The 24,137-nt window shown below is 47.1% G+C and overlaps 1 protein-coding gene, 1 long non-coding RNA gene and 1 pseudogene across 2 annotated transcripts; 1 reads left to right on the top strand and 2 right to left on the bottom strand.

Moving 5' to 3' along the window:
* Positions 1-5,282: 5,282 nt before the first annotated feature.
* LOC117834494 (uncharacterized) lies at positions 5,283-7,764 on the top strand. The gene has a single exon (XM_034714056.2). It carries the CDS (start codon positions 5,283-5,285, stop codon positions 7,740-7,742), a length of 2,460 nt encoding a protein of 819 aa, XP_034569947.1. The 3' UTR covers positions 7,743-7,764.
* Positions 7,765-14,157: 6,393 nt separating this feature from the next.
* Positions 14,158-18,117, bottom strand: LOC117866759 (putative pentatricopeptide repeat-containing protein At3g25970; annotated as a pseudogene).
* A 4,218-nt stretch (positions 18,118-22,335) lies between these two features.
* LOC117833816 (uncharacterized) lies at positions 22,336-23,709 on the bottom strand. The gene is made up of 2 exons (XR_004635564.2): positions 23,331-23,709; positions 22,336-22,601 (listed from the first exon to the last, which is right to left on the bottom strand). It is a non-coding gene; the product is annotated as an uncharacterized lncRNA (long non-coding RNA).
* Between the last annotated feature and the right edge of the window lie 428 nt (positions 23,710-24,137).

Genomic DNA, 24,137 nt, shown 5'->3' with positions numbered 1-24,137 from the left:
GTAGACTTTCTCAAAGTTCAACTGAATTAGGTGTTTAGCTCTTCGGATTTATAGAGGGGTCAATGTATAGTGATATCGGCTACTGCTATAAATTGTAGTGCTGAATGGGAGATGAGTAAGGCCTTAGTTTTCGTTGGAAGTCCAGTTATCAACTTTTATGGTTTTAGGATATTATATGCACAGCATTCAGATTAGCATCTTTTATGGGTTTTAGGATAATAACTGCTATATATGGTTTTAGCTCTTATGTTTCAGTTATGTGTTAAATACTGGATGAGCTTGTGATCTCTGTGAAACTTAGTTGTCTTATCGGACTTTGATGGTTCGGGATAAAATGAATATTTTTTGACTACCATGTACTCCCTTCGTCCCAAAAAAAAAGTCATACAAGCAGTTGGCTCAAGGGGAGTAATTAAAACTTCTTGTTTTGATTGGTTTTCCTACGGCAAGTTGATTAATTAGTTTTGCATCAATAAAAAAAGGAATTGTCTTTGATCCAAAAAAATACTAAATATCCACCTCTAACGAGGCTCAAATGCATATGTTTTCTTTTTTTTTTCCAACTATGTAAGGAGGAAGATAACTAAGTTGATGACAACGCGAAAAATCTCCAGATTTGCATGTGCCTAACTAATGAAGTAAAGTTTTTTTTTTTGTGCATGTGTGTGTGTGTGGGGGGGGGGGGGGGATAATCTAGAAAAGTTACCATTGAGAAAGCTTCATAAAAGATGTCTTCTTCAGTTTTCATTTTTTTTATATATGGTGTGAAACTGGCCCTCAAGTTTATTCTGGGACGAGTGTGTGGCATAGTGAACCTCGTACTGTGCCACAATTTAATTGTGAGCTTTGAGTTGCTACCCTATGAATGGAAAAGTGTACGTTGGAGTTGTTGCTAACTCAAATACCGCTTTGGTCTAATTATATGGCCATGTTGGTTTCTGGCATTGGGATTTTTTTTATTGTGTAACATGTTCAAAACCACGAGTAAACATGGGTAGCCCACCTTGAAACAGTAATTTAGGTGACCGAAGAACAGACATAGATGTGCATGTCACAAAGAAAAACAGCCTTGTGCTCATAGTTTTTGTTGCAGAACAAGGCAGGAGCTCTCCCTAATCAAGTAAGAAGAAGCTGGAGAAAACTATACACATGGCCGTTGCACCAGCTGCCTAAGCAAGCCGGCCGTGTGTGAGAGGCTCACCGGAAATATGGAACCATGTCATTTTCCTCGTCCCAAAAATGACAAATGTGGGAACAATCTAAATCTAGTCACTGCCTTGTCGCAGCCTTTTGCAAGCGGCATTCCACGTTCCTTGATCTTGTTGACACAGGAAGTTGGTGGATGTGCTCGTGCTAACAGTTTCAAAGCAACCCCCCCCCCCCCCCCCCCCCAAACCAAAACCGCCACCAAAAGATGTCTTCAAACCACCATCACTTGAAATATGATTATTTACTCTGCTCTCCCAACTAAAATACATGTCAGTTTAAAGTTATGCACAAAGACTAAGAATGCATATCAAATGACATTATTGCCCTTCATTTATACTACGTTGGAGAGAGATGTCCTTATTTGTGAGGGTATAGCATTATTTAGCAAGGGAAAGTTATATAGGAAGAAAAGAGGGAAAAGGCCTAGAAGATCTAGGTTAACAATTTGGGTGAAGTTTAGATGGCTCAAATGATTCAATTTTTTTTTATTTTAGATGTTATTTTCTTAAGTCAATTGAATATTGAACAAAAACATGCAAGGTGCATTTTTGGACTGCCAAGAACAAGAGGAGCTAGCAAATCATGTTTATATGTGGAACGTAAGCGGCATACTTTGGTGTAAAATATTATTGTTGCTAATTTAGATTAAAAAATGACATATTTAGCTTGACCAATATAATTGTTGTGTAAACAATGAATAGTTAATATATAGAAAATGTGTCATATAAGAAATGTAAGAATAAGCTGATATTTTCAAAGAAAATTAAACAATGTTGGAGATAATAAGGGAAACAATTCTAACGGAAAATATACCGCATGAGCCCACTAAAATCCAGGGACGGTATAAAACCATCACTTCTAAGAAATAATATTCATATCTAACCAATGAGCTCCTTAAAAGGAAATGATAGTGCATGTGAGGTGTCTATTGCACTTCTAAGACTCTAAGAAAAGGAGTACAATGCAGCGTGAAATGACATGTGGAATATATTATTTATTATATAAAGAGAGCATGGAGTGTATTTGGAGTACTGCTTTAGCATAGAGGGAGACCGAAAATGCTAAAAGCCCTCAATAATCGCATTGAACTTATGGGCCTAACTTGGGCTTGGGCTTTGTCTAGGGTTTCTGAAGGAGAGATGTGTGATCGGAAAATGTTTATTTAGAAACTTTCAGCCCATCCTTGTGCGTGCCTCTAGCTGGCTATAAATACCATACCCTAGTTGGAGCGGATGCGAGAGGGGGGAGTGGCGGCGGCGGCGGCGGCTGCTGCTGCTGCTGCAAGTTAGATTTATGTGTATCTAGGGTTTAATCCATTTCTAGGTAAGGTGAAGCAAAGAGCAGGGAAACATCAATGGTGTATGCAAGGCAGATTGAACATATGTAAGGTTTTGGTTCCCCTATTTCCTTCCTATTTTTAACATCTTTGGTTTTGGTTTCCATTTCATCTAGCATTTTAGTGATTCCACTAGAAACGTGGACATATAGTGAGGATTGATGTTGAGTATGGTTTCAAGGGATCGGATCGCAAAAATGTGTTTATGAATTCTATTTTTTTACATGCACCTTTGTGATTGAATCTATGGATTTGGGTCGGTTGTTTTAGACCTTTTTGGATCTGGCTAGCATATCGAATGATGTTCATCAAAAATAGGATGAAAAGATCTAGTGATAGCGTATCCGCTCCCTCCCTCCTCTTCGTCCCTCATGGGCAAGATCTGTGGAACCCTAGCACCAGGGTAATTGCGCCGACCTCCACCTTGAGCTGACCTCACCGCCGCTGGAACACCCACAGCAAGCCCATGCGGGCGCAAGGGAAGAGGCGAGTTTCCTCTCCTCCTTTGCCGCAACACCCCCCCCCCCCCTTCCCAATCGGCTTCGTCAACTTGGACTCGATGGAGGTGACTTTTTGGAGGCTTCCCAGCCCGGGGAACTACAAATATGGGGCTCTTGTGGCCTGGATTCATGGATCACTGGTTTGATCCGCACCACGATAGAGGCGGTTGTGCAGGGAGGGGTGGTGGGCACACGTATGGGCATCAGCGTTGGGCGGTTTTGGCAGGGTGCACAAGGGTGGCTATAGTTCGGCATATTATTTTTCAAATGCATTACCTTTCTTGAATTGATCCATTTTGTTGGTTTGCTAATCAAGAACACCCTTCACGCTTTGTAGCTCATGCATGCACCTAGTAGTAAATTACTAAGAGTTTTATTTCTTCAAATAGACTTCCACTATGTGCACATGGTTCATTTCCCCCACTAAAACGTTTGCTAAAAATTCTATTCAAATTTCTGGTTGATCATTTTTGTATTTTGCACAGAAGAAAAATGAAGTTGTATTTGAACACAAAACTTACTAACCCCTTTCTGTGTGATGGTCATGAGGAATCATAAGCCTCTACTACTAGTACCAATTTGTGAAGCCCCTTTTTGCAATGAGAAAGAGGAAGCACTGACATATTTGTATAAACTGTGGTTATAAACCAAAATTTCAGAGCATAATACATTTCTCTTTTGATATGATGAATTTGAAGGCTATAATGGGATGATTCATGGGTGTTCAAGAAAATAGACACAAGGAGGATAAAAAATTACCGGAGGACGATTACAGAATATGGTCATATGTTGTAATAAGAAGCATGTGGCTACCTGCACTAAGGTGTGTATATCCTTGATAATTACTAAATCCTTACTACATTTGTTTTTCTTAGAATTTTTGCTTGATCCGAGAGTGTAAAAGTAACTTATTATTATGTTGTTCGGCTAGGTGCATGGTTATCTCAGGAAGAGCATGGTCCAAATAATCTAGAACTTGAATTTTGAGAAGGGATTTTTTATTGCTCATGGGTTTGTTCGATTATTTTCATCCACGAAGTTGGCTTCTAGTATCTACATATTTGATGTATGTCTTTCTAACTAGCCCAATTTCACTTTGACTGCAAATTTTTCGATCTATTAATGAAATGTATAAAGGGAGATTCACTTTTCATTTATCATTGATTTGGAAAATCTCCATGGCAAACTTTATCAATTGTCCAGTTGTCTATGGATACATTTCCAAACCATACTTTGGCCTAGCCCTTGGAGGTTTGCACAAAAATTCCAAGTGCATTAACATTCCTGAATTGATGCAATTTTTTGTGTTGCCAATCAAGCACACCGTCCACACCTAGTAATAAGTTACTAAGATATTATATATCTTCAAAAAGATTTCACTGTGTGCCTGTGGTCCATTTTCCCCACTAAAAGATTTGCTCAAAATGCTATTCGAATCTCCAGCTGATCGTTTTGTGCTTTGCACCGGTAAAAACAAAGTTATATTTGAAGTTCAAACTTGTTGGGCCTCTTTGAGTGATTGTCATGCTTACGGTTTTTCATGTTTACCAACGTTTATGCATGCAAATTTTTAGGGGTGCATTTATGGATGAAATCTCAAAGAGATACACTATATACAAGTAAAAAATTAGTATGGTTTTACATATGGCCTTATCAAGTGCCTATATGCTTGTGAATATGCTGGAATGCATTTATGCATGACATTCCAAATGAGTATACTTATAAATCTCTGCTATATTTCATGTGAGGACCAAAAGGGTCAGGTAAATAAAAAAACGGTGAAAATATTGCATAAATTTGATTCCACTCTAGATAACCAATGCCCCACCGTCCATCCCAAGATAAGCGGCTCGCAGCATTTGCCATCCCATGGCCCCACCATCAGGTCTCCTATGATCATGTGGTAAAAACTGGTCAGAAACTTTTTAGCCAGCAATTAATCCGTGCCGAAAAAAATATTTAAAAATGCCAAAAATTGTGCCACGCGAAGCACCTTCCGTTCAAAACTTTCCCGCTTTGCTTCGCTTCCAGTTGGAAACACCTGGTTTTCTACTGCTGGACATGCAAGCTACTTCATCAATGCCACTTCTTCGATTCCATCATCTCCTTCCCGATTTCGCCTATTTAGAGTGCCCCGTCACATCGATCCCCTCTCGGACTCGCCGGAAATCTAGCTCCGGATCTAGGCGCTTGTCCAGTGAAAAAGAAACCCTCGAGCGAGCTAGAGAGAAGAGGCAATGACCGCGGCGTCGTCGAGCTCCGGTGCCGCGCGCGGGATCCGCATCCGTGACCTGGAGGAGGAGGAGGAGAGGAAGGCGACGCCGTGGAGTTCCCTGGGCGTCGACGGGGTCGAGCGCGAGGAGGCGGCGGCGGCGGCGATGGCGCGGGCGATGGTGCGTGAGTGCGACGTGTACGTCGGGCACGGCGGCGACGCGCGGCGGATGGCGGCGTGGCTGCGTGCCGAGCTTGAGCTCCTGGGCGTGCCCTGCGTCGCGTCGGACCGGCGCCTGTGCGTGGACGCGCCGGCGCACGCGGCGGCCCGTGCCGCCATGGACGCGGCCGCGGCGGGGGTGGTGCTCGTCACGCCGGCGACGCTGGCCAACCCCTACGCCGTCGAGGAGATCCGCGCCTTCCTGGCGCGCGGCGCGCTCGTGCCGGTCTTCGTCGGGGTCAGGCGGGGCGACTTCGCCACCGCCGACGACGTCGTGGGGCGGCGCGGCGACCTGTGGGAGAAATACGGGGGCCGTCTCTGGATGGCCTACGACGGCGCGGAGGAGCAGTGGAGGGAGGCCGTGGAGGGCCTCGCCCGCTCCGAGTCGGCGGTGGAGGTGCGCGTCGGCGACCTCCGTGACCGCATCCTCGACGTGCTCGAGATCGTCGGCGCGCGGCTCGGGCGGCGCGCGGTGGCCGCGGCCGTCAGGGCGTGGCGCGCCGAGGCGGAGCTGGAGATCCCGTTCCCCTGGAACGCGGGCTTCGTCGGCCGGGAGAAGGAGCTCCTCGAACTGGAATCCATGCTGCGCGGCGGCGCTAGTGCTCATAACAAGGCCGCCGGGAAGAGGCCGATGTTCCTGGACGGCGCCGTCAGCGGCGAGGGCCCCTTCCTGGACGGCGTGGTCTGCATCTCCGGCACGTCCGGCGCCGGGAAGACGGAGCTGGCGCTCGAGTTCGCGCACCGGCACTCGCACGAGTACAAGAAGGTGCTCTGGGTGCACGGCGAGGCGAGGTACCTCCGCCAGAGCTACCTCAAGCTCGCCGACCACCTCGGCATCGCAGTCGGCGACAGCCTCTCGTCGTCCAAAGGCCGCTCCGCTAGACCTCTCCACGGCATCGAGGGCGACGCCATCGCCAAGATCAACAAGGAGCTCACCCGCGACATCCCGTACCTGGTCATCATCGACAACCTCGAGAGCGACAAGGACTGGTGGGACGGCCGCGCCGTCGGGGAGCTTCTGCCCCGCGGATGCCGGCGCACCCGCGTCGTCGTCACGACGCGGCTCGCGGGCGGCGTGCGTGGGGTCAGGACGCTCGCGCTGGGAGACCTCGACGACGCGAACGCCATGCGGCTGATGAAGGGCGCGCGCACCACGCTCGGCGCCGACGACACGACGATCCTTAGGGTCATCCAGGAGGCGATAGCCAGCGCGCCAGTAGGGCTCGCCCTCGTCGGCGCGATGCTCTCCGAGGTCCCCGTCGGCCCGGCCGAGCTCCGGCGGGCGATGCGCCGCGCGCCGCACCGGGCGGCGACGTGGGAGGGGGACAGGGACGGCGCCACGCTCCGCGACAACCCGGGCCTGGTGAGGCTAATGGACGCGTGCCTCGCGCTGCTGGAACGGGAGGCGGCGGGGCTCGGCACGGTGGCGCTCCGGCTGCTCGAGGCCGCCAGCTACTTCGCGCCGGCGCCGGTCGCCGCGGCGATGCTCGTGGACGCCGCCCGCGCCGCCGCGGACGTCGAGACGCCATGGGAGCGGTTCAAGCGCACGATGAAGCTATCCTGCACTTCGCCACGCACGCCATCGTTCGCCGGTGGCGCCGAGCAGGAGGCGCTGGCGACGTTGCTGCGCCTAGGGGTCGCCCGGCGGGGCACGCGTGAGGGGTGCGTCTCCGTGCACGGCGTGTTCCGCCTCTTCGGCCGCAAGGTCGGCACCGGCGGTCGCGCCGCCCGCGCCGTCGTTGACGCCGTCGCCGCCGCGCAGAACGCCCAGGACCACACTTGGGCGGCGTGCCTGTCGCTGTTCAGGTTCGAGTCCCCGGCCGCGGTCGTCGAGCTGCCGCCGCCGGAGCTCGCGCGGTTCGTCACGGTCTCCGTGCTCCCGCTCGCCGCGCGCTGCGTGGCCGGGTACTCGGCGTACGGCGCCGCGCTCGAGCTGCTCCGGGAGGCCACCGACGGCGTCCTCGAGGCCGAGGAGAGGTACATCGCCCCGTCGTCTCGCCGGAGCAACGGCAACACGTACATGGAGCTGGACCCGAAGGTGTACCGGGAGCTCGCGCGGGTGAGGGCGGAGCTCCTGGTGATGAGAGCTAGGGTGATGATGAGGGCCGGTGAGCGCGACATCGCCGAAGACCACTGCGTGTCGGCGATCAGCATCCTTGAGGTGGTCAGGGGCGACTGGCACCCGGACACGCTGGCCGTCCGAGCGTTTTTAGAGCAGGACGTGGTGGTTCAGACCACGGACGAGTCTGAACCCGCCGCGGTCTAGCCGTGCATCGAGACCCCCGGGAATTTGCAGGAATTTTGCGTGACTTTTTGCACCGAAATTCCGACCAAAATTCCTGGGGTTCACAAGAATAGTTTAGTTCTTTAGAATTTCAGCGTTTGGAATTAGGCGTGTTGTTCTTGCTAGAAGTTGGTTTGGTCTAGGTAATAATGTTGCTTTGCAGTATTCTCTTAGTGTCGATTCTGTTGAGAGAACCTTGTTTTTACCCTAGTTATTTGTATCGTCTGAATTCAGTTTAAAGTCTCCTGTGTTGTTCGATTTGGTACTCATTGAGTCAAGGAATTTTTTTTCAAAATATCAGTCCAAATTTACGACTTTGCATGATTGCATCCACATCAATATTGATGCTCATGTTCATCGTCTCCATCTCTAGCGATCGATGTTTCGACTAAGCTTCTTTGGGATCATGGTTCACATTGACCGTATGTACAATGATCAGTGATTCAAATGGCTTTCTTTCATCCATCATTAGTTTAAATGCACTAAATTGGGATACTGCAATCATAAAAAAGTTTCAGATCAACTTCAACTACAATTAAGAGATACGAAATTTACCGAAAAAAAAGATGAAGGAATAGTGATATAAGTATCAATCGCTATTCACGTAACATATAATCATTTTCATATCTTTCAGTTCCAACTATATTTGACGTCCAACATATCCATTGCATATAACTACTGATGGATGAAAGAAAGCCAGATGAACAACTAACCAATGTCCTGTCAATTTGAACCCTGAGGTCCACGAAGCTCAATGAAATATCGGTCGCTAGAGAAGAAGATGGACATAGGCTACGATGATGATGTGGATGCAATTATGAAATTTTTTTAAATTTTGACTGATTTCTTGAAAAATATTCCTGAAGTCATGAATAGCAAATCGATTAGCACAAGACACTTGAGGCTGAATTCAGATGATTTTCAATAGTAAAACAAGGTTCTAACAGCAACATCAAGACCAAGAGACTGTGAGCGACATGACCTAGACCTACTCCTTGCAGCAGCAGCAGCAGCAGCAACATGCCTAATTCTGACCCCTGAAATTGTAAAGATTTTAACTACTCTTGTTGACTCCGAGGAATTTTTGTAGGAATATTGGTTGAAAGAGTTGCACAAAAATTCTTACAAATTCCCTAGGTCTCAATACACGGCTAGATCATGATAGGTTCCAATCCGTTCATGGTCTGAACTACCACGTCCTGCTCTAAAAACGCTCGGACAGCCGGTGTCTCGGGGTGGCAGTCCCCACTGACCACCTCCAGGATGCTAAACGTTGATAGGCAGCGGTCCTCGACGATGCCGTGCTCACCGACCCTCACCACCAGCCTAGCTTGCGTCACCAGGAGCTCTGCCCTCCCCCGCGTGAGCTCCTGGTACATTTTCCAAGTCCAACTCAGTACTAATGTGGCTACGTGCATGCCCTAAATCCAAACCTATGAAGTTTCATCCCTATATGCACCCTCATCGGTTCTAATAAGATGTTATTAAATTCTTTAATTCTATTTTACATATAAAATCAACATAACTAATATATATTTAATAAAAATAACCTAGGTAATAATAAAAATTATTCAATTGGCTCCCTTGAAAACTTCTATCATATTAAAAAAAGTATCCAGTTGGGTCTTAATGTACATCCGACGTGTGCAAAAGTTAAATCTAGAATCCACTGTTGGATTCCTTCCAGTTGGTCGATGACATGGAAGCGTGTGCCGCTTCAGGGGCCACGAGTGGTGGGACCATCCGACGCTCCTGCTCATCTGCATGTGGTAGGACCCGCTCCAGCAGTCCAACCTTATCACCAAGCGGCCACCTCTCCTTGTTCCCCATTTCTCCTTCTCTCTCCTCTCCGGCTCGAAGCTCCTTGGTTCCCTTTCAAATAAAGCACAGGGAACAGTGTCCCCGGGCGAGCTCCGCGCGCAACGGCATGTGGGGCTACACCTGCAGGGCGTGGGGTTTGCCCCGGCAGCCAGCATAGGGTAGCAGCGAGGCTCCACCCGCGGGGGCACGGCGGAGGGCCTCGAGGGAGCACAATGGCGGGCGCTGCGCTGAGCGCGACTTCAGGGCCCCAGCGAGGAGCAGAGGCCCAGCAAGCTCCACCGGCGTGTGTGGTGGGGAGAGCATCAATAGGGCTTGGTGAGCTATGCCCGATCATTCTGCCCGACGATGCAGCAATAGGGTTCAATTTTTTCCCAAACCTTTATTATTCTTTACCTTTTATTTTTAGCTTCATTCTCTATGTTTTTGTTTCTAAGATTTTTGTCTATACTTTTTTGTGAATTTTTGGTGTATTTTTTGTCCAAAATTTTCCTATAATTATTCTCTTCAAATTTTGTTGCAAACTTTTGTTTTCCAAAAAAATTTATAGAAATCTTTTGTTTTCAGAAAATTTATAGATATAAATTTTTACTCAAATTTTTATTAATAAATATTTTTGTATAATTTTATTTGTATATATTTTTTAAAATAAAAGGGAAATGGGGATCGGCGCAGATGTGGGAGCTGTTCCGACATGCGGTCGGAAATCGACCACACAGAATGCTTCCATCAGGCAACCGTAAATTTGAATTGCCCCATGATGCGTAGAATCTCAAAATCATTGATATCGTTGAATACAACACTTTTCTTTGATTTTTGCCAAGTCATCAGAACCTCCTCACCGTAGTTTCGGAGTAATCAGACTTTTGCGCCACGGCTACCATCTCTTGTGCTAGCTTCGGGGCATGTATTGTCTTCAGTTTCTCTCTCCATTGACTACCCCTTGGCTGCCACCTATATGTGTATGTGCTCACATGCTAGTCACAATGGTGATCCGGCACTCAGCACGGTTAAACGCCATGGCCATGACGGCCGAAGCCAATGCCATAGCACACAAATCTGGCATAGAGCACTCATCCTGTGAAACAATTACTCACAACCTCATAGCACAATTCCTAGGCTGCCAGCAAGGGTGATGGTGAGGGGTAGGGAGAGCGGCATCACAAAGGATCGCTGCTCGTCGGCGATCGGCATCCTGGAGGCGGTCTGCTGGGGGACTGGCACCCTGATACGCTGACGGCTAGAGTTTTTTGGGACAGGACATGGTAGTTCGGATCATGAACTGACGGCTAGAGCTTTTTTTGGAACAGGGCATGGTAGTTCAGATCATGAACTGATTAATGTTTAGCTATGCATTAAGACTCTGGGAAATTGCAAGAATCTTGCATGACTCTTCACTGAAAGTCCTACAAAAATTCCTGGTATCAACAAGAGTAGTTTAATTCTTTAGAATTTTAGCGTTTGGAATGAGATGTGATGTTATTGTTGTTGCAAGAAGTAGGTCTAAGTCACGTTCGTTTGCAATAATCTCTTGATCTTGATTTAATTGTTAGAACCTTGTTTTACTGTTGTATTGTCTGAACTCAGTTTGCAGTCTTGATCCTGTCTAGCAGGTAATATTTTTCAAACAAATCAGTCCTAATTTACAGGTTTGCATATAATTGCATCCACACCACCGTCATTGTTCTTGCATATCTCCACAGCTGCTCCTCCAACTCCCGCACGAGCCCTGCAGCGATGCGCAGAGGCGGCACCGCGGTGAGTAGAACTCGAGCACTGTTGCGGGCCTCCTGCTGGCCAGCGCCACCGCCAGCACCCGCTGCTCCATGTCCCCGCGGACCGCGGTCTGCCTCCACCTGCGCAGCCTTGGGCTCCCCCACCCTCCCCTCCTCCTTATTCCGCCTCCCCGGCGGCGGCGGAGGCAGAGGGCAAAGGGAGGTTGCCGGTGACGATGAGGCCCTGCGCGAGGGTGCGGATGGATTTGAAGAGCCATGGAGCTCAAGGTCTCCGCAGGAGCTCGCCGGCTCGGCCCGGGGTCCAGCGACAGGGTGGGGTTAGGCCCCCATGGCCACTTGAAGCAGACGAGCGGGGGCGCTTCGCGGCACCGCCCATCGCCAGCCGCCAGCAAGAGGTGGTGCGGCATGACGAGTGCGGATGGGAGGCGCGTGGCCTGCCAGCCAGGGCTAGGTTCCAGCCTGCTGGGCTCACTTTGCGTCGGGGTGGGCTAATGGGTTGCCTGATCTTTTTATACCATTTTTATAAAACTTATTCCCAGTCTTCTTGGGGTTCGCCCCGGGCTGCAGCCCAGGCCCAAATCCACTCCTGGCAAACGAGCACGGCGGCCCTCGGCAGCCAGAACAGCTGCTCGCTGCCGTCGATCGCCGGGGTCCCCGCCGGTGCGGGGTCATAAGGGGATGGCCCTACCTGGTGGAGCCTCAGCCGCTGGATGAGCGCGCCCATTTCCGCACCGGCGCCAAAGCCTTCCTCCACCATGGCCGAGATCAAGGGGAGTTGGTGGGAGTGGCGGAGGGGGAGTTGGTGGGAGCGGCCGTGGGCGAGTGGGTGCCGGCCACTGCCGACGAATGTGGAGGGATTAGGGTTAGGAGTTTGGGGTTGTTGGGTTGGGGGATTCCAGGCGCCGATAGCCTTAGAGGATGGTCGGGGCGGCGGCGACCCAGCAGTGGTTGTAGGTTGCGGGCGGCAATGGCGCCGCCGGCCGTGTGGTGGAGGATCCTCGGTGGGCGGTGCCAGCGGTGGGGGCGAGTCACGGCAGCGGTTAGGAAGGGTGGGGTGGTGCGGCGGGGGTGGGAGGCGGGCGCTGGCGTCGTTGGCCGCGAGCGGTGTCAAAGAAGAAGAAAGAACAGAAACTACGGCGCGCACGCTACAATTTGCCCAAGTTTCATGAATGAATGAAAACATGGTCTTCTGCCTAGGCAGAGACCTTATGCTCACTCAAGTTGGAATTGAATTAACAAAGAACAATGGATATCCTCCAAGTACTTCTCTTTGATTCACAGAAACAAACTTACAAGCACAGTGCGTCAAGTTTTTCTTATTTATTTTCTTGTTCTCTAAACTCTTACCTGAAAAATGCCAATCTAGGTTGCGATTCTTTTTCATGCAATAGATTTCCATCAACTTTAGGTGCCGCAGCTGAGTTGTTGGCCACCAAGATTGAGATACAATCAACAAAAATCGCATGAACTCCGTAACACTAAAACTGCTTGTAACTTGTAAGCCATAAAACTAGTATGCCCGATATCAGTCTCTAGTAGTGTTCTTTTTTTTTCTTTTGAAAAAAAGTAAAGGTGGCTCACAGGTACACTGAACTAGCTAATAATGGCCAAAGACAAAGCTTAACTGCAACTACGAGACCAAGCGGCTTTAGAATAGCCAACGTCTTCCGACGAACAGCATGATTTGCATCTGGCTCGATCATCTGTCCTACATCTTCCTAAATTGGTCAATCCCTGCCACCGAAGATGCATCTGGTTGATATGCCCTGAACAGAACATAAGAAGGCACGCACAATTTGTTCATGAAACAAACTCTCCTACAGTCCAGGCATATAGGAGAGGTCAACACAGTTTAAGACATGGCTGGGATCATTATATTCTGAAGTGTGAGTACCAAGTCGTTGCCTATGTGCAATTCTGTATTCATTATTTCCCTTAGCTTAAGATCATCACATTTCCTACATGTCAATGGTGATGAGGACATCAACACCAACGATACATCCACGCCGACACGAGTACCAGTTTCTACGCTGACACGAGTACCAGTTTCTACCCTGATACAAGTACCGGTTTCTGGTCCTATTACTCGTGCCCGTGCTCGTCAACTTAATCATCAAGTAAGTTCACTCTGAGTTCCTGTCCATCATATTTAGACCATGGAAACGCGTGCACTCTTATTTTGGTTAGAAACTAGGGAGAGGACCGAAAGGGAAAAGGAGTCGCGCCGGCTAGATTCGGACTCTAGGGCAGTACCAACTTGTGATGCTCACCACGGTCGCATACGGACTTGGATTGGGGCATTCAAGTACTCCATGGAATTTTTATGAAATCTATTTTCATATGGATCTAAAATCAAGTCCATATCTATTTTGAGGTGGCCGCAATGACCGAATTACTATCGAGAGGTTTTCTGTCCAAAGGTGCTGCGTCTCCTTATTTTGGTCCAATGGGCCGTGTATCCATTAGGGACGCATCCTAGGGTTGGAGCACGACCCTAACACCCTGGTGGTTGTCCTCCCACCTTCATATACCCCTTAGCCGCCATCAAGAATAATTGGATTTTGTTTAGATCAAGTTTAGCTCTCGCTACTTGCTTGTAAACGCGCGTGTTGGATCAGCCGCTCGTCTTCTTGTCTTCGAAACCCTACCTTATTGAGATTAAGTTTGAAACCTTCATCTTCTCTAGTAAATTCAGTACTTATTATACGTGTTCTTGCTAGTTCATCGATTGCTTGCAGGATGAGTGCCCTAATGGCCGAGTGACGCGCTCCACAAGATCGCGGCAGCCATTGGAGGTGATGTATCAGTTGCTAAGGCTCAGCTTGGAAGGCTGTAGTCGGGCCGTGAACGTCGTCTCCATCCGCTAATCGAGTTATCCCATACCTCTCATCGAAAGATCGGAATCAATCCTAGCGGGTTCCTATCAAATGGTGTGCTTAGAGTTTGCCAAATGGATGTCCGTAACTAGGTAGCTACTACAGCACATAGTTTGTCACAACAAAGTCAAACAGAAAGCAGATGTTGTTTTAGAGAGCATTGATCTAGGCACTTCCAATCATAAGTCAAACAGAAAGCAGACTTCTTATAGAGAATCCACGCACTTCTGATCTTGTCCAAAGTTTCACTCACCATCAGATTCATGTATTGGCCTGTGACCATTTTGGTATTGGCCTCACAATGGAAATGAGTACATAGATTTTCCTGCCCTCACTGTGCCATATACATACATGGCCATATCATTATCAGACATGTTTTCAGAATCCCCATGTTTGCACCAGAGTTACAGTTTCAATGCAGAGGCACAGCAAGGCAGACCATCCCCCATTTGTAACTAACACTGATTGAATAACAGAACTGGACAGTAACACTTGTGAACGCACTCCTTTCTCACCAAGTGCATATGTGTATCACTCGGTACTGAGATCAACCTTCAACTAAATTAGTCTCCATCATTGCGCCAGAAAGTGCAATGATGCACGTCAATGACAGGTGACCATGTATGAAGACCATTCCTGTTGCCAAGGGATTTCAGTGCTCAATTGCCATATACGCAGCCATGGGGTGGCCAGAATGCTGCTCCAAGGTGGACAGTGGCACCACAAAAACTGCGGCTCCCTTTTTGCAATGTTGTGTTTCATAATCCTACAAACCTGACTTAAGTGAGAATGTTGGGTGCACACAGCTTAGGGCATCACAAGCTACCTACCATGAGTATGGTTGCTTAGCGCTTGTGTTTCTCTATAACAACTCTTTTCTTTTCTCCATGCTTCCAGCGTCCCTTGTACTCAGGCTGGGGTTATGCAAATGTCAGACTTTCACCAACTTCCTCAGTAAAAGAATCTAAGCTTCATGACATTCCAGACGTGGTTGTACACAAGAAAATAATTGGAACTATTGGCTTTTCATGGACCAACTGCATGATCTCTGGAATCCAGAAAAGCTTCTGTCGCGGCAGACCAATTGAGACATCTGATAAACATATTAAAGAAGCCCATGCCAATCTCTATGTGTACCCTTTGCACGGGACAAGAAGGAAGCAGTATGTGAAAAAGTTTAATTACGAATAAGAGCTCAGAATAAGAAATGAAATTATTACTATCTGCATCATAAATGTATATAGGCAGCAAATTGCATAGGGCTTCACCATGCATGATAGCAGATAGCCAAGCCACATCACTAGAAGATGTACAACTTGAAAGTTGCCCTGTTAATTAAAGCTCTTACTACTATTTGGATTTTGGATCTCCTAGGTGCAAATTGCAAGCACAAAAGTTGAATCAAATAAATATTAACATAAAAAGTATCTATTTTGTGAGCCACATTAACTTTAAGAGATTCTATAACTTCCATTAACTTTAAGACATTCTATAACTTCCAAAGATTTGCTACCCAATGCCAATAGAAACAATGTATAACACTAGCTGGATAAGAATGAAACGTACACAACAAAAAGTTGCAGGTCATGTATCACCGGATTTTGTCACAAGAATCTCTTTGTCTTCCGAAGAACAAAGCCTCCGTGCCACCTGAAGCAGCATTCTTAGCATCTCATAGATTTCATCCATCCTTGGATGTGATCTGTCCTCTGCATTGAATGAATGCAGCTCATTTTTCACCTCAATCCAGCTCCATCCAGGAACTTTGCTTAATCCCCTATTCTTCATTACCTTCTGCAATGTTGCTCTGTCACTCCACATACCAAGACCAGAATACATGCTGGAGAGAAGAACATAGGTGGAGTGCTGTCGAGGTTCTGCTACAAGTAAATGGCTTGCCACGTCGCTTGCTAGTTCCATATTCCCATGGATTTTGCAAGCACCTAAAAGGGTCATTCAAATCATGGCATCTGGTTGGAATGGCATTGACTCAATAAGCTCTTTTGCCTTGTCAAGCTGCCCAGCCCTCCCATAGAGGTCAACACCACACGCATAGTGCTCCATTCGCGGAGGAATTCCATACCTAGTTTCCATGGTATTGAGAATTTCTGACCCTTCATCTACAAGACCGGCATGACTGTAGGTGGTAATTAGGCCAACAAAGGTAACATGATCCAGAGGAACCTTCAGTCCCAACATTTCATTGAACAGGTTGGTCACTGCCTGTGCCTGGCCATGTTTCTTTTTTTTGATGAAACAGGAGGGGAAGGTCCCCTGCTGGATGCCTGGCCATGTTGTGCATAACCGAACATCATAGAATTCCAGGGCACCGAGCTACTCTTATCTGCCTCTTCAAAAGACTTTCTTGCATCACCAAGCATTCCACTCTTAGAATACATGAAGATCAGTGAGCTTGAAACAAAGTCATTGGAAGCAAAACCAGATTGGATGACTAAACAGTGTATTTGCCTACCTAGCTGAAGCACAGCAAGGTCTGGACAGGACCGCAGAGCAGCAGAGAATGCAAACTCATCTGTCTTAATATTTTCTGACCGCATGCATCTGAAGAATCTCAAAGCATCAGCATTCAAACCATGCTGTGAATATCCAGTTAACATAGAGTTCCAGGAGACTGTCCTTCAGCACCAAAGAACTAAAGCACTTGTATGCATCTTCCATCATACAGTTCTCAGTGAACCTAGTGTACATGGCAATCAGAGCATTGCAAACATGTGTGACTCCTTCCAACCCAATCTTAATCATCAAACTATGAATTCCACTCCCTCGGTGATCGTCATGCCCGTGCTCTGAACACACACTTATGATACTTGTGAAAGTATACATGTCAGGCTGGACTCCACTCTCTCGCATCATCCTGACAAAGAATCCCATTGCCTCGTCATCCATCCCATGGTAAGCATAGGCTCCAAGCATAGAATTCCATGATATCAAATCCCTACTCTCAATTCCATCAAAGATCCTTCTAGAGTCTGCAAGGGTCCCACACTGCGAGTATGCAGTGATTGCTGCATTAGACACAACCAAACCCAAGGCTTCTTCATACTTTACAATCTTCCCGTGCAGTTCTTGCATCAAGAAATAGCAGCTTGGACCCTCAACTGAGCAACCCGGCAAATGTCACTTCATCTGGGGCCAACCCCTCCCTTTCCATCTCAAGAAACAGCGCTATCGCCTGTGCCAGATTCCCAGACTCCGAGTACCCAGCAATGAGCGCGTTCCAAGAGATGGTATTCCGCTTGGGCATTCCACCGAACACGCGGCGAGCATTGCTCAACCGGCCGCATTTCGCGTAGACATCGAGCAACGCGCTAGCGGGGATGACGTCGTCGGCAAGGCCGAACTTGACGGCGAATGATTGCAGCTGAGCGCCGAGAGCGGGGCGGCGCGCCGCGGCGGCGGAGCGGAGCGCGGAGCCGAGGGAAAAGGTGCTGGCGGCGAGGCCCCGCGCGTGCATGGCCCGGAGGAGGCGCCATGCTTCCGGGTGCGCGCCGGCAGCGACGTGCGCAGCGAGGAGGGAGTTCCAGGAGACCGCGTCGGGGAGGGGGATCTCGTCGAAAACCCGGCGCGCGGAGGCGAGGCCGGAGCAGGAGGCGGAGTACGCGGTGAGGAGCTGGTTCCAGGGCGTGGGGGAGGAGATGCCGGACTTGAGGAGGGCGGCGTGGGACTTTGCCGCGGCAAGGGTGAGGTGGTGACGGTGGCGGCGCATGCGCAGCGTCAGCGGAGGTGACGGCGCGGCGACTGCGCGGGCATTTGCGAAGGCGGAGGCGCGGAGCCATGGGGTTGGTCACAACTGGTGGTCTCGGTCCCACCTGTCATTGAGGCAAAAATAGTGAACCGGTTTGATCCCCAAGTTGAACCCATGACTTCAAAGTGTTTGGCACTAAGATGTACAGTTATTTTCACAGATGCGAGACCTTAAATTAGTACAGATTTGTTTTGGATTGTGTTTATTTTGTGCTACAGCGCTGTAAAAGTATCCTTTTAAAAAAAATTCAGACACATCGATAGTTTTGAGAAATGACCATGTTACCATTAATTACTCATACTAGTTGTGATTCAAAGCCATCCTATCTATTTGATTTTCTGGATCCTGCACGTGCATTGAAATCGGAGAAATAATATCAATTGATTATTAGATTATATTGGCTTCACACACTTCTCCACACGTTTTTTATTAGTGTGAGCGTTGCTTTAATTAGATGAGACTTACTAGGAGCTAAAAGAACAACAAAATTTAAAGGCTAAAAGAACACTTATTTTTGGACAAAGGAAATACGTGGTAGTTTCGCGATTCGGCCGGTAACAATTCAGAAATTCTAAGCATGTCATGGCATATATTATTGTGAGTCTTTGCATTATTTGTAGCATCTTTGCATTAGTTGAGCCTAATTGAAATATATTGAATTTTAATTTAAACTAAAACTTCATTTGCTAACAAATGCTTAGCTCCGAGATAGCTAGATAAAATAGCACTCTTCGTAACATGACTTTAGATGATGTTTTTCGGATTTTAGAAACCATTTTGAGGGAACAGCTTACCTGACAACTAAATTAACGAGGGGTGGGTGTATTGGATTTCACCCATAACCACCCATGCCTGAAATCCATTAAAGCCTTAGACCTAACTTCTATTAAAGTATTAAATTGTACTAATCTACTGAACTTTTGATGTTGTATTGTTGATGTATCATGTATTACAAGGTGAAAGTTTAGCTTGATACCTTATTAGACTATATTGAAGTGGAATTGTGTATGTACTATTATAGTAGAGACAACATTAAGGTGATAAAAAAGAAAGGAAATGGTAAAGGCTTGCTTTTGTGGCAAACTTCTCATCCAGCTTGACAGGAGTATTTGTGGCGAGCCTAAGATTTTAACCAGGAGAAATTTGGTGATCGGGAACATATTCTTGGTGGAGCTCAGATATTGATTAGGGGTGACATTTACCTACCAATAGTACGAGATAAATCACCGTGCTGATTTTGTATCTTGTCTTACCCACTTTACGTTTTTCTGCATTTCATACTTGCAACTGGAGTCTTACTTAGAGTAATTTTTGTTAGGATTGACTCTTGGTTGCAAAATATTTTTATGGGTGGGTTCTTTCATAATAGATCAACCATAGATATACTCCTAAATAGCATGTTCTAGTACATTTCGATGCAAAGTAGTGTAAGCTATAAGTTAAAGTTTTAAATTTATCTAATTCACTCATTCTTCATCTTAGGTTATACATACGAGTGCCGATTCCTTTTAATAAGCTAAGGAGAAGAGCAGCTCTCAAGGGCACAAAAGAAGATCTAGAACTGCCTATGATTTTATAATGTTGTTTAGATTATCCTTTTCTATCACTACTGGAAAACGGTCCTTTAGTCCCGGTTGATAAGGATCATAGATTTCGAAAATTCAACCGGGATTAAAAGCCCCCTTTAGTCCCGATTGGTGTTATCAGCCGGGACTAAAAAGTTTAAAAAAAAATGAAAAAGCCACCCGCGCCGGCCGCCCGCTACTCGCCCGCGCTACCCGCTCGCCGCCCGCGCCCGTGCCCGTGCCCGCACTGGCCGCTCACCACCCGTGCCCACCCACCCGCGCCAGCCTCGTGCCACCTGCCAGTGCTCGCGTCGGCCGCCCGCTGCCCACGCCCGCACCGGAGCCTGGAAGAAAGCGAGAGGAGGAGGAGGAAGAAGAGATAAGATGGAGAGGCCCTGCGTGGGAGATAAGAAAGGGAGGGGAGGAGATAAGTGGAGAGAGAGAGGGTGAGGCGACGAAGTTTTGTTTGGGTTGGAATTTTCAAATGGGACAAAATGAGGCCTTTTGTCCCGGATGGAAATTCCAACTAGGACGAAAGGTTTAATCCTTGTTGGAATTACCAACCGGGACAAAAGGAGGAGGGGGGAGGGCCTTTTGTCCCGGTTGGAATTTCCAACCGGGACAGGGGGGCGTCGATGCTAGATTTTTTAGCCGTTACAACCGGGACTAAAGTCCCACCCCTTGGTGGCACTACGGGAAAGCTAGAAATTGCCGAGTGTATCTTTTTTGCCGAGTGTTTTTTTTCGAGCACTCGGCAAACAAGCTCTTCGCCGAGTGCCAAGCCAAAAACACTCGGCAAAAAAAATACACTCGGGGCTTTGCCGAGTGTCAAAAAAAAACACTCGGCAAACCCCCCCCCCTTTGCCGAGTGTCAAAAAAACACTCGGCAAAGAGAGGGGTTTGCCGAGTGTCAAAAAAGACACTCGGCAAAGAGGGGGGTTTGCCGAGTGTTTTTTTTGACACTCGGTAAAAAAATAATTTTTTTCCTGTTTTCACCATGAAATTTTTTCTACTCCCCACATACAACATGTGGTACTCCATGTTAAAATTTGGTATATTTTTTGATTTATTTGCTATATTTATTTAATTAATTGCATTTCAAGGAAATTTTTGGTATAAGTCAAATTTGAACTGCAAGTGATTCAAATTATGGAACAAAATGAGTAGAAAAATAATATTCATATTATTCGGCCCAATTTGAGACCTGACCCATGAAATGAGAAGAAATTTCGAACATCTTGTTCAGGAAATACGACCACGAACGTGTGACAGTGGTATTTTTAAATTATAAAAAAACAAGCAAAGTCTGAAAATCGTGAGATTTGTCATGATGTGATGATATCATAGGTGGAGGCTGTGGAAAAAAATTAAGAATGTTTTGCACATTTCGTCACATACGATGTTTACAAACCGAAGCATCTCAGAAGAAGATTAGTAACGTTGAGAAGTATTGCATAAGATTTGGAGTCAAAATGACGGTCGAGTTTTGATTTGACTACAAAACTTTTTGTATAGTCAATAGAGAACGTATATTGGTTCGTGTGAAAATTTGGTATTTTTTTGAAATGGTTGGATATTTTTTAAAAAAATTTTCAAAAAAAGTTTGCCGAGTGTCCTACGTTGGACACTCGGCAAAGAAACCCTTTACCGAGTGTCCACGTAGGACACTTGGCAAACCAGACGGGCCCCCCACTAAACAACATCCCCCCCGGCCCCACCCCCACGCGCAGACCCTCCACGCGCAGACCGCTTCCCTCCTCCTCCTGCCGCCGCCGCCGCACGCCCCCCCCCCCCCCCCCGGCCCCCTCCCTCCAGCGCCCCCCCCCCCGGCCCCCTCCCCTCCCTCTCCTCCGGCAGACCCAGCTCCCTGCCGCCGCCGCCGCCGCCGCTGCACGCCCCCCCCAGCCCCCTCCCTCCAGCGCGTGCGGATCCGGCCGTCTCCTTCCCCGGCTCCCTCCCCTTCGGCCGGATCCGCGCCCCCTTCTTCCCCTCCGGCGCGGATCCGGCGGCCCCCACCTCTCTCCCCTCCGGATCTGGCGCGTGGTGGCGGGTGGCAGCGGCGTGGCGGTAGCGGCGGGCGGCAGCGGCGTGGCGGCCGGTGGTGGCGTGGTGGCCGTGACCGTGGATGGCCTGGGCGTGGTGGCGGCGTCGCAATGGTTGAGACGGCGGCGGCGGCGGCCAGCTGGAGCTGCCCCCGGTGGCCGGGGTATGTTTTTTTTTTATTTTTTCTGGAAATATTGTTTGCCGAGTGTTTTGTGCCACTCGGCACACCCTTTGCCGAGTGCCCGAGCAAAGACACTCGGCAAAGTTAACTTTGCCAAGTAAAACTTTGCCGTGTGCTCGTCGCCGAGTGTTAGACTCGGCAAACACGTTGCCGAGTGTTTTTAGGGTTTCGCCGAGTGCCTGGGGCACTCGGCAATTTGTAGCTTTCCCGTAGTGTGGCCTTCGGTGGGTTATTTTTGAACCGGGACTAAAAAAGCACTCTAGTCCCGGATCCAAAGTCAACAAGAACAAAAGCACCAAGATGGAAGACCAGTCTTCCTTAACAACGTACTGCTGGAGGGTTCTCTTGAGCTCACACTTTGAGCGTGAATTTCCTCCTCGCGCATAGTTACAGGCCTCTGATGTTTTAAATGTACCATTTGGTTACACGGTCTGAAAAGTACCTTAAAAAGATATTACATATAAGATAGATTTTATATATATGAGTATAGATATAAGCCTCTGAGTATTAGATAATAATATTAAGAGTAGAGTTCACATATATTAATTTGAAAGTGGAGATAGATTTTACGTATATGAAGTGATCAAATATTGATACATCTCTAAAAAATGATTTATTGATATATACATCAACGCAAGAAGTGATAGGATTGTACGTAACGTATATATTTAATTTGAGACAAGACAACAACCCGTATAACATGAAATTTGGAAAACATCGAATCTATTGACGCGATTATCAATGACACCTGTATAAATTCATATATTCATGGATCAGCCATGTCGACAGGGCGGCCGAGGGCAGCTCGTTACTGGAGGGTCTCTTGGGCATGGAGTTAAAAAGGGGCCCCAACCGCCTGCACCAAGATCCAAAAGGAAAATATGTCATCTATATATACACTCTTTACAATACTTCAGACTTCGTCTCAATTTCTTTACATGATACAAAAATAAAACATAAATTTGTTCCATAAACAAATGTTTTTTCATTTTTGCAACTTGCATGTTAGTTCAAGAAAGGAAAGAAAGACCTAGCTTTAACATGAGGTTTGGAACGACGGAAGAAAATTAACATTACTACTGTGAGGCGATAAGGCATGGCCACTATTGCACCGAGAGATCATTGGTACTTATGTGCCGTTATTTGGGGTAAGTACCTGAGGGCGTTAGCCCTAAAAGGGGCCTCACTAGTTTTCTAGTTTCAACCCATGTTGCTAAATGTTGATGGGTTAGTCCTACCTTTTAGTGGTCTAAATAGATTTGTGCCACCTTAAAAGCCTCACCCGAAGGTTGATATTATTCTATACAGAGAGCTGGGAGAGGATGAAAGTATAAGAGAGGTATTTAATTATGATCTTACGAATATACAAGCTCAACCACAAGTAGAGACATGTCATGGACAGATTTCAAACCTAGGGTGATTCAAACAAACCATCAATCTATTATCTCTGTCTCTGCTCTTGATCAAATGCATGTAAAAACTCGGAGATCAAAATCCATAACCTTGGATCAGCTTGTCGTCCAAGGTTACAATACATACTTCTGTAAAAATCATAGTAAAAACAAATATTTAGTTTAGCACTTACATCCTCTAGACGCTAATGGTGAGGGAACGAGGCTGCAGATGCTGATAAGAATTAGCTGGATCACCAGAAAAAATGTAACACGGAAGGAAGGGTACCCCAATATCATCGTATGAGAACCGAGAAGCTTTAATTCCTTGTGGTTCCAGGAGCTCTCAATAGGTATGACGTAGCAAGTTTAAATAGCTAGGAGCCTCGGACGTGTTTATGAATCCCATTTCACTATCTTGGATTTGGGAAAATGCTTGACTCAAGACAATTCAAAAACTGGAAGGGAAGAAGCTTCCTGGGAAGGTGCCAAGTGCCAAGTCAAGTCTCCTCTTGGAGCCAAGTCAAGTCACCTCTTGGAGCCAAGTCGAGCCAAGTCAAGTCACCTCTTGGAGCCAAGTCAATTTTTCCACAGAGATGTCATTGTACTTACACAATGCGCGTGTAATAAATTAAAATGTGACTAGTTAATGTGATACCATCAAAGCGGGATTGCAGTGGGATCCTTGTGACTTGACTAATTTCTTTCATATGCGCAAGTCACCTCTTGGACCATTAGATTTGTGTTGAATTGTCGAGATCTTAATTTTATTTAAAAAATTATGTTTTTCCACGTGTGGATAAAGCATTTTTTATTAAGCAAACATTTTCCGTTGTAATCTAGAATACTTCTCATAAGGTTGACACAATTTTTTTTCGAGGGGAACATATTTTTTTTGTTGTAACTTGGAACATTAATTTTATTAAGCAGAACCTTCTTTTGTTGCGTAGAATATTTTTGTTGTTGGAGTATTTTTCAAGACAAGAACATTTATTTCATTT

The sequence above is a fragment of the Setaria viridis genome, chromosome 8 (genome assembly GCF_005286985.2).
Source record: "Setaria viridis chromosome 8, Setaria_viridis_v4.0, whole genome shotgun sequence".
Taxonomy (NCBI): Eukaryota; Viridiplantae; Streptophyta; class Magnoliopsida; order Poales; family Poaceae; genus Setaria; species Setaria viridis.
The sequence above is the reverse complement of the archived record's forward strand: the minus strand, read 5'-3'. Positions and strand labels throughout refer to the sequence as shown.